We start from the raw sequence: 16,611 nt of genomic DNA, 5'->3' as shown, positions 1-16,611 counted from the left end.
GATTAGACAGGCTTTACACTTCCAAACAATAACATGTGTGGCTAAACGTTGTGCATTAAGCTAGAATAGTGGGCTCATTAAACTTACCAAATGCCACCCAACAAGACAGGAAACACCTTGCCTTTCCAAAAGATGCTTTAGAGATATTTCATAATAGCCATCAGCAAAAACCTTGTGGATTTCAGCAGTCTTGTCATGAACATGAGGATAAAAAAAACTGGATCAAATCAAGCACCACTTCAGCTGTTAGCCTTGTCTTTAGGTCGCAAAAAAAAAAAAAAGGAAGTGTCATTTTTGTTAGGGAGTTCCAAGTTCAGCGAATTATTGAACAATATTCACTTTGGAATTATTGCTTAGCAAACTTGCAAAAACTATGGCTTTGCTGATTCATACTTGATTAAAATCAAAGCAAATTCCCAGGTAAAACTAATTCAGCTCAAATAGGGCTTTAGTTAAACAGACTGTAAATTGTCAGGTTTTTTGATGATTGACAGCTCTTAACTGTTACGATTCCTCAAACAGCAGTTGCTGACATGTAAACAAAGCAGTTCAGAATGAGAAATGATGCCTTGTAGAGAAACTTATGATTTCCTTACAACTAGGCCTGTCACAATTATTACATAATTGCCTAATCACAATTATTTGAGCTTTGACATGATCACAGTTATTTAAGAAGACTGAAATCATTTTCTACAGTTCAATTTCTTGGTCGTATCATGCTGCAACAAACAAAATGTGAATTGAGTGTGTTGGGTTTAGGCAAATAAATGGAAATAAAAGAAAGCAATAAAGCAGCATTCATCAACAATCATTAGGCTTGGCACATTTTACCGCTCTGACTTTGTTTACATTTTAATGATTAATTATTCAATTACACAGTAACTGGTAAGATTAAATTATATAAATAATGTAGCAGGAGATGAGTGGGTGGAGCTTCCTGGAATTCTTGGTGGGTTGGTTTGTTTCAGATAATTATCTATTATTTTGCTTATTTTTCACAAGTTTTTATAAGTGTTATAATGTGTTATCCTCATAAGGTTAGGTTTGGATGCATTTCACATTTTTTTGTTATTTTAAACATGATTTTAAATATTAAATTTATCAGTCCTGCGTGCCTTTCTATTACAGAAGGGAGCAAGGGGTGACTGCAAGCAGTCTTTCTAAAACCTGGGATTTCTTAACATCAGAGAAATTAGTTGCAACACTTCTCATCAGTACTGCATCAGCAGAGCTTTCACTGCAATTTATAAATCTGTGAGATATTAGTATATCATCAGGCAGCCATTATTATGGCCATATCAGACAGACTCTTTACAAAATTTGGGATGCACATTGACAGCAGCATCATATCATTATCACCTGATAATTTCACAACATCATTTATTCAGACTGAATCAATATTTCAAACATTTGATGACTGTAATCCAGGAGAGCAGAATGTTTAGGTGATGCTGGGTTACTGCGACAAGCTGTCGGCAGTTTATTCATTTTACTGCATGTATAACCTGCTATAAATACATGTGACATTTCTCTGAAAGGCTAATCCAAGTGGACGAAGTCTCAATTTCTACATTTTATACAAATTTACGTATTGACAATAGGCATACTGGTGCACTCCTTTACAAACCATCAACAAGTCAGAACTGATCAAGCTAAAATAAGGTGCTAACAGCTCCATTTGATGGATTTGTTGTAAAATAGCTGCATCCCATCAAACAGCAGTGCACCTGTCACCCCTTCCTTTTCTATGACAAACAGCATAGTGGTCCTGTCCAGTGGTCAACTGCACACATCTCAAATTGAAGCCTGAATATCAGCTGTAACTTCATCATAGATAAGCTGAGCTTTTCCCAGGTGCTTCATTCGGGGAGCACGTCTCCTTTTTTATCGCTTAAAGCCACCCACAAAACTAGCACAGCAGACACACCTGTTACCAAGGGAACCCCCTAAACGAAAGCATGTCGAACTAATTTAAGAATCAATACTGCTTGGCAAATACCTTTTTAGCCAGAAGGCTTTTAAAACAGTGAGAAATCAGCGCAGTAAAAACTCTGTAATAAACTCTTCAAGGTCAGGCCCCAGATGATGGGAGGCAGCTATGGCCCCAACAGGGGATTGGTAATAGTCTCTGACATGAAAAGACTGACCTACTCATTAAAGAAATGTAATCTAATAGACTTCTTACCAGGTTCCATCCTCTTAGATTGCTTCCATGTGAGAGAGGATTTGATTTTCAATGGAACTGTCCTTTTGATCCTGAGAGCTTTGTGGAGAGAAGTTGTGTAAGTGTATGCATATGTGCGTGCATCTGTCACACTCACCCTGAAGTCAATGCCCACTGTAGAGATGAAGCTGCCCGCCAGAAAGGCTCCGTCTTTGAAGCGCACCAGCAGACAGGTCTTCCCCACCCCTGAGTCCCCTACCAGCATCACCTAGAGCAAAGACAGCCCATCATCATTGATTCTGCACACGCATACACAGTGTGCCCTATAGCTCAGAGTCCTTGACTGTCCCACAAAAACAAACACACACACTGTCCCTTAAGTATTTTCTGCAGCACAGACAGTGCATGACTATCTCTTACACACACACAGTCTGCCACCAGAGCTCATTACTGACAGACTGCATGGCATATATTACTTTTAATACACATTTTAGCTCAAATAAAGGAGGGTTAAGTAATCAGCAAGTTTAAGGCATTTTAGGCCTGAGCTGAAGTGCTTATTTATTTACTTATGAATCCGAGGTATAGTTTTTGTGATATGCAGGTTAACAACAGAGCAGCAACAAATATTTAATTATATTCAACAAATTAGATAAATAAATTATTTGAAAATGGGAAAACAATGTGAATAAACAACACACTTGCCACTTTTATGAACCCAGTTTCTCTGTGGAGAAACAAATGTTTACCAACCCATAGGCTAGCACATCACACTCAATGTGGATTCATTGGGATTTGGCACAGCTTGCTGGACTCTCACAATTCCAGGTGACAGTATCAGTTTTAACTCCAGGTGCAGTTCAAATAAGTTTTCTACCCCTTTGCCTTGCTAGCTAGCAGGCTATTATTTGCACTTATTTTCAATAATAAGCAAGAGCGTGCCAGCTATCTAGCTGTCCAGAGCTGTAGGAAAGTGCACCGGACGTTAAAGCGGATGTGGCTGAGTTTAGCGTGCTCCAGTATACAGCAGTTTTGAGCTTTCCTGCATTCACTGTCAAGAGTTCACCAAAACGTTGGTTTCATTTTACAACCCCATTTCCAAAAAAGTTGGGACACTGTGCAAAATGTAAACAAAAACAAAATGCAAAGATGTGCAAATCATTTAAACCCTACATTTCATTGAAAATAGTACAAAGACAACATATCAAATGTTGAAACTGAGAAATTGTTCTTTAAAAAATATTTGCCCATTTTGAATTTGATGCCAATAACACGTTCCAAAAAAGTTGGGACGTAGGCAACAAAAGGCTGGTAAAGTTGTGTAATGCTAAAAAACACCTGGTGGTTGATTGGCAACAGGTCAATAACTTTGGGTATAAAATGAACATCTCAGAGAGGCTGAGTCTTTCAGAAGTAAAGATGAGGAGGGGTTCAACACTCTGTGAAAGACTGCACAATCAAAATAGTGCAACAATTCAAGAATAACATTTCTCAACATAAAATAGCAAAGAACGTCTGCTTTTCATCATCTGTGGTACATAATAACATTAAAAGATTCAAAGAATCGGGAGAAATCTCTGTATGCAAGGGACAAGGCCAAAAACCAGTATTTGCTGGCCATGATCTTTGGGCCCTCAGGTGGCACTGCATTAAAAACAGACATGATTCTGTAGAGGAAATCACTGCATGGGCTCAGAAACACTTCTGAAAAACACTGTGAAAACAGTTTGGTGCTGCATCCACAAATGCTAATTAAAACTCTTAAACACAAAGAAGAAACCATATATAAACAGGATCCAGGAACGCTGCCACCTTCTCTGGACCCGAGCTCATTTAAAATGGACTGGGGGGAAGTGGAAAAGTGTCCTGTGGTCTGACAAGTCAACATATGAATTTCTTTTTGGAAATCAGGGACACTGTTTCCTCCAGGCTAAAGACCACTCAGCTTGTTATCAGTGCACAGTTCAAAAGCCAGTATTCATGATAGCATAGTGGTGCATTAGTGCGCATGGCATGGGTGACTTGCACATCTGTGAAGGCACCATTAATACTGAATGATATATACATGTTTTGGCAACATATGCTGCCATCCAGACGATGACTTTCTCAGGGAAGGCCTTGTTTATTTCAGCAAGACAATATCAAACCACATTCTACATGTATTACAACAGCATGGCTCCGAGTTAAAAGAATCCGGGCGCTAAACTGGCTTGCCTGCAGTCCAGACCTGTCACCACTGATAACATTTGGCACATTAAAAAATGAAAAATACGACATTTCACTTTGAAAACTGCAGCAGTCGGTCTCCTCAGTTCCCAAACACTTACAGAGTGTTGTCAAAAAGAAGAGGTGATGGAACACAATGGTAAACATACCCCCATCCCAACTTTTTTGGAACACGCTGATGGCATCAAATTCAAAATGGGCATATATTTTTCAAAAAACATACATTTTCTCACTTTCAACATTTAATATGTTGTCTTTGTACTATGTTCAGTGAAATATAGGGTTTAAATGATTTGCACATCATTGAATTTTGTTTTTATTTACATTTTGGACAGCGTCCCAACAATTTTTTGGAAATGGGGTTGTAGAATTATTACTGTTGTTGTTATTATATATATATATTTTTTATTGCATTACTAGGCTGGTTGCTGGATGCATTAGGATGCATTTAGAATCTTGGTCTCCATCATAATATCGAAGTTCAGCATAAACAAATAATTTCCACTCTACTGCAGCGGTGATAATAACAGCTACTAATAGTTTTTTACTCTTCTCATAAATCATAACTACATTTTCCCCATAATGAATAATAACAGAAAATCAAGCAAAAATACTTTAGAACTTTATAGCCAAAGTGAAATTACACCATGAATGTAACATTATTAGGGGTTAGGTTTTCATCTAACTATGTGTGACTAATCAGGCATGGCACATAACGTACAGACCTAGAGGAAAGCATTTAGTCTACACATAATTTGTGGAATAAATCACCACCCAGGAAGGTGACCAGGTTAATATGTAACCATGCTGTTTGATTAATTTATGCAACTCAATGGGCTACGTTTGCAGGCCTTGTTCTGCTACCATTACTGCCTTAATCACCTCTAAGGGCAGGATTTCTCTTAGGTTTCTCCTGCAGTTAAAGAAGTTATCTCTGATAATCCAATTGCATGAGGAAGAGGAAAGTTAAAGGAAAATAAGTGAAAATACAACTGGAAGTTCTAAAAAGTTAATAGTTACCATCTGATAAACAATATTTAAAGCTTTCAGAGAATCAAGCTCCAGTCTTGCTATAGATCTGAAAAAATCTACAGGTGTTCTGTCCATCCTTCCACTGTGAGAAGAATAACTCAATAATGAGTCTGAAAGGGTGTGCAGTTGCCAAGAAGCCCTTACAAAGAACAATGACCAGGACACCTTAGAGCCCACAAAAAAGATTTAAAAGATTGCATTACAACACCACAACTGGACATCTGACATGTGGAGTAAGTTTTACGGGCTGATGAGTCTAAATGTGTAATTCAGATTACTTGTATCAGGAGAAGAAGAAAATTTAACTAACTTCTAAGACTAAACTTTGGAGGTGTGGAAAAGTATTCCTGCAGATTTCTTGCAAAAACTGAGAGCAAGTCTCAAAGTCTGGTCACTTTGACTGGAGTTTTTCAACTGAAACGGTACTGTATATACATGAAAGTGGCACATCCTTCAGTTTACAATGAGCGGCCTTGAAAGGACATAACCATGTAACGGTCCGAAAATTTTTTACTTTTTATTAATATTTACTTTAAGCTCACATTGGAGAGAGGCCATTTCATGTTGCCCTTGTTTCCCCTGCCAGAAACAGCTCCAAACTCTCCTTCCACACCTTTTAAACATCTCCACTTTCATGCTGAGAGTTTTTGGGTTGCACAACCCCATTTTTGGACCAAAAACAGAAGGTGATGGATGACCCAAGCAGAATCGCAAGTCTATTGCCAGAAAATCTTCATCATATAATCTGTTTTTCTACACACATGAACATAACTGATTTCTCACAGCTGACATCAGAATTTGGTCAAGATTTCACATGCAGCATCTTGTACAGTGTAACATGCAATAAATACATTTGTAAATTGTACATTATATAACTGGGAATTTTACTGGTAGTATTTGCTTAGACCGCTAACGTAACAACCATGTTCACGTTTCAATTTGCAAGCTAATTTTGACATCACTGGACATCTGGCCCTCTTGATTAGCCTTCATTTGGCTCCTTATTTGCGTAACTTCATTAGCCCACTCCCTTAGGCCTCTGCAGACCAGATGAATGGGGGTGAATGGGGCTGCATCCTGGTCATTGTGTCTGAGCAGTAATGGTGAGTTACGGGAGCGGGTGGAGGAGGTTTCCAGCAGGCCAGGCAGCTGTGGATTCCTCTCCTCCAGGCTGCATGCAGTGTTCTGATGCAGAGAGGCTTGATGTGATTAGTGTTATTGGGTTAGCTGGGCGACGGCGTGCAGCTCTGCCCGCCCGGTGACCGGGGCATCGTCCAGAGTGTGCGAGAGAGCGAGAGAGTGAGAGAGGGAGCTTCTGACACCGAGGTGTGCTGAAATTGCCTCTTATCTGCTTTATTCTGGTCTGCTTGCTCCCCTCTCGCTGTGTTCACTCTTCATTTCACTCTCTATCCTGTTCTTTCATCTCCTCTGCTTTTGCGACCCTTCATCCACTTTTCTGCTCTCATCTCCTGCATCATTTAATGCCCTTCTATTCCTCTCATCCTTCATCCCCTGTCCCATTTGCCCTATTACACACTAGAACACAAACAGTCTTAAAATGTTAAAACCAATACTAATGCCAATACTAAGAAGATAACAACTTCAGTAACCAATGTAATATGGTTAAACAGATTCCCTAAACCAGGGGTGTCCAGTCTTAAAAGGACCGGTGTGGCTGCAGGTTTTCATTCCAAACAAGCAGGAGCACACCTGATTCCACTTGTTTAATCAATTAGACTTAGTCTTCGAACAACTGATTAGATGAGCTCCTGCTTTGCTGGAATGAAAACCTGCAGCCACAACTGCCCTTTGTGGATAAGACTGGACACCCCTCCATCAACAGATTCCTGTAGTTTAGAAGGGCCTCTAAGCTACATTTTTTTGTCATTATTTTTTTATTCCATTGAGTTGAATTTTCCATTGAATTTTAACAGTGTTTACACACCAAACTCTATAATTTAAAACAACTGAGGAAAATTTATTAAACAAAGCTTTACTGATATGGTTGTCATCGACTGATCAAATTATCAAACATAATTGTCAGTTCTTAAAAGGGATGTGTATTCTGACTAGGCCTGTCATGATTATTACATTATTATTACATGATTATCGCCTACTCATGTGAACTGATCGCAATTATTCAAAATGACCACAATAATTTTCCACAGTTGTTTCACAATCAAAGATTTATGTAACCATCTTATAATTCAAAAATATCCAAGGGAAATCTTCTGATCACTGTGTTGTAGTATCAGAGGCTGCACCTTCAGATGACCTAAAACACAAACACAAGAGCTAACTGGTGCTGTGGTGGATAGTGATGACTTGTGATGAGTTTTTTTCTCCTCAGTGGATCGTGTGCCAACATGTCAAGGTGACATGGAGAACAGATAAAAGTCTTTTCATTGTTTTTGGCTCTAGCTAACAGAAGCTGTAGTAGTTCTCCTGGTTATTATTACATTATTATTACATGATTATCGCCTAATCATCTGAACTGATTGCAATTATTTAAACTGATCACAAAAAAATTCCATAGATTTTAGCTTTCACAATCAAAGGTTTATGTGGAGCTATTAAGTATTGACAGCAAGAAAGCAAGACAGCTGATCAGGCAATCTGGCCACTTTAGACTTGTACTGTTATAGCTATGTACAATAAACAAAAAAGACAATGTGGCGATTAATTATCAGCTACAATTTTGCAATTGTGACAGTCCTAATTTTGACTATATATCTGAAAGAGATAATAAACAGATGCTTAATTAACCGTGGGGAATAAAATGAGCTTTTTTCTGATAATCATGTATCAAAATACATAAACACAGTTACTAGTGCACTGGTGCTAGCATGCTAAAAAATAAGTACGCCTAGCACTAATGAAATTAAGCAGCTCATAAAAGTGTAGAGTAGAAAAACATAGTAGAATTCAAAAATAGCCAAGGGAAATCTTCTGATCACTGTGTTTGAGTATTAGAGGCTGCATCTTCAGATGACCTAATGAACTCAATGAACACAAGAGCTAACTGGTGCTGTAGTAGATGGTGATGACTTGTGATGTGTTTTTCTCCTCAGTGGATCATGTGCCAACATGTTGAGGTGATAGGAGAACAGAGAAATGTCCTTTCATTGGTTTTGGTTCTAGCTAATGCCAGCTGTAGTGGTTCTAGTAATTACAGCAGTGCTATCTCTTTCTTAACAATGCGTCCTTGGTATTGTGTTCGTGTTTCATTGCAGCAAAGTATAATACAATACACTTAATTAATCTTGAATACAAGCAGCGCTGTTGCACTTTACAACCCTTGCCGCATTTCAGAGTTATTGGTTGTTTTAATTTTTCCCTGACTTTCGTGATGCACCATAACAAATACTCAAATAGTAATTTCAGTACTCGAGTACCCTAGATCTCAACTGTCACATTTCTTAATTTAAAATAAACTGCATAAATACAATATCAAAGGCACAATACAAAACAGTCCACTAAATATTTTTTCTGTGTAATTTTCTCCAATACCAATACATTTACAGGACCTCAGTACTGGCCGATATGATCAGCCATCCATTGACAGAGGCACACACACAATTCTCTCCTCATGCTGCAGGATCCCACTGAGACAGCCAGGAGGAGCGCTGCATTTCCCCTGTTCATCATCCTCCTCTTCACGTCTCCACAAATCAGCCACAATAAAATAAACACCCCTTCCTTCGTTCCCTCCAGCTGCTCGTGTGCTGAAATGCCACTCCAGCTCCCACAAATCATCCCTCCTAACGTCTCACTCGGGAACTGCCCCCAAATTCTCATCTCAGGGTCAGGGCAGCACCAAAAGCACACTGTAAAACATGCTGTAAAACTGCCACGGTGAAAGGGATCATCTACAGTTTAATGCTGTAACTTCACACTGTTCATTTAGCACTGGTGTGATTCTTACTGTTCTCACCTGCAGCTGCAGGTTTCAAATCACCCTTTTCAGTAACTATGCTATGGTTATGCAGTGGTAAGTGTTCTACCAAAACTGAGATGGCCTAACATTTACATTCACTGGCCTATTTATAAGGTATTCATACCTTGTGTCTACACTTGCCCATTTAGGTGCACTATGCAGTTCTACATTTATAGACTCTAGTCAATCTGTATAATTTAATAGCTCCATTTACCTTCTTCAGCAAAAGCCAGAAAACTCAAAGGACCCCCCAGGACCACCAGAGAACAGGTATTATTTGGGTGGTGGATCATTTCTTAGCACTGCAGTGACACATGGTTTCAAAGTCAGTCTCACTGCTGGAATGTGCAGAATCCACCAACCAAAAATATCCAGCCTGTGACCAGAAACTGACCTCTAAAGAGTGACTAGAGGATGACTAACACAAACTATGCAGCAACAGATGATCTCTAATTTTACAGCTACTAGGTGGACCAACAAGGTAGGTGTCTAATAGAGTGGACAATTAAAGAGAGGACACAGTGTTCAAACACTCCGCAGTGCTGCGTCTGAACCACGCATACAGGCGCAACACACACTAACACACCGCCATCAGTGCAGTGCTGAGAATGCTAACTAATTATCCAAGGAAACAGATCTATAAAAACAGATCTCAGACTACTAGTTTATAACTGCAGAATGACAATGTGCACCTACATAGTAAGTGGAGTTGATAAAATGGACGAGTGCAGATACAAGGTGGTGTGCTTAATAAAGTGACCAGTGAGTACATAAAGCCGATTAAGTCAGTGAATGCTGTTAGTAATGCGACACGAAGGCAATACTATCATAAAGAAACAAGTTTATATGCACTGCAACGTCATTACAGGAATACTCCAGTGTTCTTCAACCTAATCTCTATCTGCCACATCTGTAGCATAAAGTCGATAACAAAAGACAACAATTTCCTTGTACTGCAGAAAAGAACAGAAACCCAGTTGACTAGATGTGTTTTGAGTCAACAGTTTTCTGTTTGTTTTAATAAGTACTGGGAAATGCACCCAAATTATAGTTTGTGGTAACTGACAGTCCCCTGGACATGCAGAAGATACAGGGTACTGTGCAAAGGTTTTAGGCACTTGAGAAAACAAGAATAAAGCTTTTACGTCTGGGCAGGAAGTGTTTATTTGCTCAAAACACTAATGTTAGAATAAATACAAATTTTATACAAAATATGAATACAGTAGGTAGTGATTTTATGTAGTATGTTTGTTTAACCCTTTCCCACCATCATCTCCTGGCAGCCCAATATTTGCTTGCGGTTATCATCTTATATCTGGTTTGGCTAATAAATGCTTTATTATGTTAAATCAAGTGTGCTAGTGATGGAATTTGACAAATATATGTGATGGCTGGGAGCATACATGAGATGTCTGGGAGCAAACTTTGTTCTTCAGCAAAGCTGCTTACAAAAAGTCAACAACTTTTTTCAAAATAAGTCATTCTTGTTACTTTATTTATTTACTGTATTTATGTTTTACTTGCATCTATTCTAATGACATATGCTTTTTATAGCAAAAACACACATATTGCCAAAATAAATGGTTTTAAACAATGTGCTTAGGTGCCTAAGCCTTTCGCATGGTGCTGATCGAGAACTGGATTCTGCATACTTCTAATCTGTTTACCATACTCACTGTCATTAAACTCAGAGCTAAGCATGGCATAGCTGTGGTGCTGTTTCATCAGTTCCCAACTAAGGCTTTAAAATATGTCATTTTCTCAGTAAATTCACTGTGATAATTGGCTGATAACCAAAGTTCAACTTCTGAGCGATGCTAAAATGGAACCACTTGAAAACCACCTAGCTGTTTTCTCATTATAGCGCCTCTTTTGAAGCTTCTCACAGCACTCTGAGTGTAGTTATTTCGAGCTTAAAGACCCCTCAACTGTTGTCTCTATATAAGTATTTCAAAAAGAAGCTTTTCATGGCGTAAGACAGGTTAGCGCATTCTTGAGGAACGCATTAATTCATATCTATAAAACACAGCACAACAGCATAACAAGGAAGAAGGCACTTCAAAGGCACTCCATCCCGGAGGGTGAGCTGGAGGGTGCTGCGTTTGGCGGCTCGTTGGGTACACAGACAGAGGAGGCCACACTTTGAAGTGCTGGGGGGACGCCTGCTATGGATTTATTTCCCCACTTCAAGACCTGTTGCTTCAGCTCTATAAAAAGAGAGCTTTGGTCAGACCTGCTAGTCGACCACTCTGGGGCTAGCTGTGTGTTCCATCCACCTTCTATGAAGTCCACAGGCAAAATGCTCAAGAATGTCCAAAATATGGTGCACACACAAATAATGACAAAAAAAGATTACTACACATTTTCACTCATTTTGAAATCAATGGATTACCCATTTTGCAAGTCTTTGATTTCATTTTTTTCTATATGCTGATAGATTTTAACCTACTAAAATCACTCTTTTGCTTCTCCTTTGCATTCACCGGCACTCTCTATTGGTCAACTGATTTGGAGTGACAGGTCTTCTGAACACATAACTACACCCACTCTGAGACCTGAGTCAGAACCATCTTTATTTGTATTTGCGACATCTGTTGGACATTGTGACTTGACTTGAGTTTTTGCTTGAGGATTTTATTAATTTACTGGAAACATTTGGCACAAAATGCACTCTCCTAATGCACCCGGCTGCTCTGGAGACCAGACAAACATCGCATCCCCTTTTGAACTCCTGTTATGATTTATAATTGGCTACACATTAGCTTGCAGCACACAATTTATTAAAATACTAAAATGTATAGTGTGTTATTAAGTTCAAATGATATTTATTTATTTTGGATGTGAAGTGAAGGTTGACACTGTTTGTGTAGCACAGGTGCAGATGAAGTCAAGCTAATGGTGCCAAATTCACAGTCGATACCAATCTGTCTACTTTCGATTAGTCAAAACATATTCCAGCTATCATATTCACTATCCTAGCATTTTAAACTGGAAACTCAACACTATGTATCTAAACTCTAAAGCAAATTCATGAGGATGCATGGGACAATTGTGAATGTCTTGTAAATCTTATCCTACCTCACTACAGATGATACAAAAGCAAGCATCTGTGAGTAGTGCATGGATAGGTCTATTCCCTGCATGTTTCTGGACCAGGCCTGCATAATATGGACAAAATTCCAAATTGAGATGATGTGGTGACTGCATTACAGTATGATATGCCTGGATCATATGAATGGCTTAAAAAACAACATAAAAACTCATCTGGAATGTCTGAGTTTGGTACAGAAGCTCACAGCACACAGTACAACAAAGGAGATTTTTGTTAATGCAGCCTTCTGCAATATCACTATTGCAAAAGCCAATATTGTAATAACAATGAACAAATTACAGTTCTGAGCCAGTCATTTTGCATTCCTTACCTACCGTAATCTCATATCATTCTATATGTGTCTAACACATCAGTAGCCCACTAGAGCTTGTTCTGAGCTGTTTTCTGACAGTTTTTCAGACTTCTAACTCTATTTTTTCGATTATTTCAGAAATCTTTGCTCTGTTAATCTCAGTTAAAGTCAATCTGAAATCAAAATTGACCTTTTCAGTTTGTTACTTCATGCACAAATTCTTGTTTTCCTGTACTCTTGAATCAAAATGTAATGATTTCTATGAGCCTCTAAAATGTCTTCTAAATCTCGAGTGCACCAGTAGATGGGGAAAAATAATATGAACCAATACTCCTCCTCTCACCACTCTGAGTGAAAACTCAGCTAGCTCAGAGACCCTCAGTAATACTGTACCACAATCAAAAATACATCAGAGTCTAGGTAAGAAACAAGCATTATGATTTCTGATTTACATTGACATTCATTTCACACGTGCTCTTGCACTCTAATCTTGTACTTTCTATTTAAATTACACTATCCACAATCAAAGACGGATGGGTTTGGGTTTGGGTTTCTTCCTAATGGCCTTGCCAGTCTCTTTGTCTTGCCAGCTTGCTCATCGCTGGTCTGGACCTGGATTTCTGCAAAGCTGCTTTTCGACATGGCCTGCTGTAAAAAGCTCTACACAAATAAACTGCAGTGAACTGAATGCATTCCATTTAGAGTTCTCTGTCAGACTGACTGAGATATTTAAAATCATGCACAAGCCATTTAAGGGGATACTCCAGCAATTTTCAACCAAATCTTCCATAGCCCAGCACAGTCAATGACTATGTACAATAATTTTAATACCTTTCATTGCGCTTACTTAAAAACTCAAAAAAAAAAATCAAAACAAACTTAAAATATTAGTCTATGCTAAAGCACCCATTGTCTATTTTATAAATCAACAGTTTTTTCTGTTGTTTGCCAAGCACAGGGACATTGCTGTCCATGGTAACGTGACTGTACACTACAGATGCATCAAACAGAGCTCAGGCTGGAGTGTTCCCTTAACAGGAAGGAGGATATAGCCAATTCCACTCTCATCTCTGACCACCTACTAAGAGCAATATAAGGATGCAGTCTGGATTACGATTCATTATGATCTCTGTGATTTATTATGATCTGGACGTTCCAGATTATGGAACGTTCCATCGTAATGGAGCATCATTAGTCTTCGCACAGAACTGGCGCTTGCAGTGAAAGTCCAACAGCTACACCAGCGATCTGTGCTCAACCTGCAAATGTATTTTATTCCTTGCTGCTTCATTGTTTGCATGGGCTGACCGCTCCAGGTCACCTGCCATCGACGACGTGTGTTGACACAGCTGTTGCATGTGTGCCGTGATACTGTTTGCGCTCGTGGATCTGGTAAAGCGCATGGCAGGGACGACCATTTGGGCACAATACCAAAGAGCCTTTATCTAACTCATGCATTCGCCCACGCCGTGTGTAACAAATACTCTGCACACATAAACTACGCTTATCAACCACAACAGTAAGCTGCCCAGCAAGCGCAATCACAGTCCAAAGTGTGACAACAACCGTGTATTACAGGGCAACAAGTGCCATAGTTGCAGTGCAGTATCCAGGCCACTGCATGGGTTGTGTTTTATTAGCATGATAATGTATGGTTAATTGTAACACATTGTTTGCATTTCTATCTTTTGTTGCCTGTCCTTGTATAACTGTGTTGTAGCATTGGTATTACTATATAATTGTGATAACACAGAGCTTCTGTGATGCAAAACACAAAGCTCTAATACATAAAAACATTGCATTACACAAATGTGTGCCTAACTTACATTTAAAACTCTAGTCCAGGATGCACTGTCGCTCATAACACAAAATCTTTACACGTGTAGTTTAAGTAGGCTGCCTGCCAAAGCCCACATGAACTTGTTCTTTGTCACAGTAATCCTGCCTTATGCTCATATCGAGCTCTTTATCTAGTATGTGGTCATATCTACCAGCACGTTTATGACCAAGATGGTCAGATTTGTGAACACTGCCCACTTCCTTATCTCACAGGACTTTTGATTCAAATGTATCTGTTCAATTCTGGAAATTTTGTAAACTTGGTTTGTTTCTATAATAATTCCACTATCTGTAGTCAACCCCAGCTCCCTTTCTGAATCTTGATTCTTCTCAGTTTCTTTCTCATTCCAAAGGAGTCTAGCCACTGTCACCCCCAGATTGCTCATTAGAGGGTTTGCCAAGCAGTTTTGTGATCTATGCATATGCAACTGAACTGAACCACCTCCATGTTTCTACTCTCATTGTCCATTTTATCAGCTCCACTTACCATATAGACGCACTTATAGATGTAGTTCAATTATAGATAGTCCATCTTTTTCTGCATGCTTTGTTAGCCCCCTATTACCCTTTTCTTCAATGGTCAGGACCACCACAGAGCAGATAAATACCTCAGCGTCACTGCTGGACTGAAAATAATGGGCAGCGCCCCCCTGCGAGTGGACACAGTGTTTACAAACTCCAGCAGCACTGCCGTGTCTGATCCACTCGCACCAGCACAACACACACTAACACGCCACCACCACGTCAGTGTCACTGCAGTATTGAGAATGATCCAAAACCCAAATAATATCACACCTGCTCCGTGATGGTCCCGCAGGGGTCCTGACCATTGAAGAACAGGGTAAAAGGGGGTTAACAAAGTATGCAGGAATACAGACGGACTACAACTGCACCCATATGGTAAGTGGAGCTGATGAAACAGACAATGAGCGCAGAAACAAGGAGGTGGTTTTAATGTTATGGCTCACAGTATCATCATTACACGTTTGTTTACTTCTGGAAACTGTGTTGATGTAATACAGTTAATGTGGAAAAGATGTGCTCGTCCGAATCAATAAAATTGTTCAGCGCGGGCTTTAAAATCACAAACCCCAGGTGCCGTTTGTTATCCGCTCACCTTGAAGGCGATGTCGTAGAACTCGCTGCTGCTGCTGACCGGAGGTCGGCTAGGGTGGACCACTCCGTTGGCCTGCACCCCGGGCACTAGGCTGCTCCTGGTCGAGCGGCCGCTCTCTTTGGCCGGAGTGGCGGCAGATGGACTGCCGCTGCTGCCTTTGCCCTTCGACGCCTTTTTCCTGGACATTACGAAAAGCGACGCAACTCTCTCGGGCGAAAAGTCGTAAACGAAGCAGCCGCTCGAAGGAACAAAAAGCACGATGGGGTTCAACGTGTAGACGAATCTTCCAGTTAGCCGGGCTTAGCCAGGTACTGTTCACCTGCACGCCAGTTCTGCTGCCATCGGGTTTTGTTGGAGGAACTTTACGCCGACTTTTCTGCTGACTGGAACAAGCAGCGGCGGATGTCGGTGCGAGTCCACTTCAGGCTCACTCCCCGCTTTTCTCCGCTTCCTACAGCCGAGCCACCTGATTTTATGCAGTACAGCACTCGATGAGCAGCTTCACTCACTTTCCTCAGCTCCGCGTCTCAGAGCGCTCACAACACACACAGCGTGCAGATTCAACCGACACCGACTCGAGTGTCACTCAACAGTGTGCTTTGGCAAAGCGCGGAGAGAGAGAAAGAGAGAGAGAGAGAGAGAGAGAGAGAGATGTGAGGGTACTTGTTGAAGTGGGTCCGTTTTAAAGGAACAGCGATGTATTTTGCTACATCGAGTAATCGAACAATAATTGGGATAATCAACCCCAAAACTCAAGAAAACAACCCTAAAATATGGTAGTGATTTACAAAGCTGTTTTATGTGCTCAAACTCTAAAAGACATATGTTTATATTTTACCAGCAATGAAGTGGAAATGAGTTTGAGACGAACGCTGTGAATGCTGGGATGTTT

The 16,611-nt window shown here is 39.9% G+C and overlaps 1 protein-coding gene across 1 annotated transcript in view; it reads right to left on the bottom strand.

Moving 5' to 3' along the window:
- The window catches only part of LOC118821830 (ras-related protein Rab-26-like), a 133,572-nt gene extending 117,290 nt beyond the window's left edge, over nt 1-16,282 (bottom strand). The window contains exons 1-2 of the mRNA XM_036590566.1: nt 15,720-16,282; nt 2,322-2,432 (exon numbers count right to left, since the gene is read on the bottom strand). Of these exons, the coding sequence (XP_036446459.1) occupies nt 2,322-2,432; nt 15,720-15,905 (297 nt within the window). The 5' untranslated portion in view covers nt 15,906-16,282. The remainder of the gene's footprint in view (nt 1-2,321; nt 2,433-15,719) is intronic.
- Between the last annotated feature and the right edge of the window lie 329 nt (nt 16,283-16,611).

This window comes from Colossoma macropomum, unplaced genomic scaffold, assembly GCF_904425465.1.
Source record: "Colossoma macropomum unplaced genomic scaffold, Colossoma_macropomum, whole genome shotgun sequence".
In the NCBI taxonomy this organism is placed as follows: Eukaryota; Metazoa; Chordata; class Actinopteri; order Characiformes; family Serrasalmidae; genus Colossoma; species Colossoma macropomum.
Note: the sequence above shows the minus strand (reverse complement) of the source record. Positions and strands in the feature narration are given on the sequence as shown.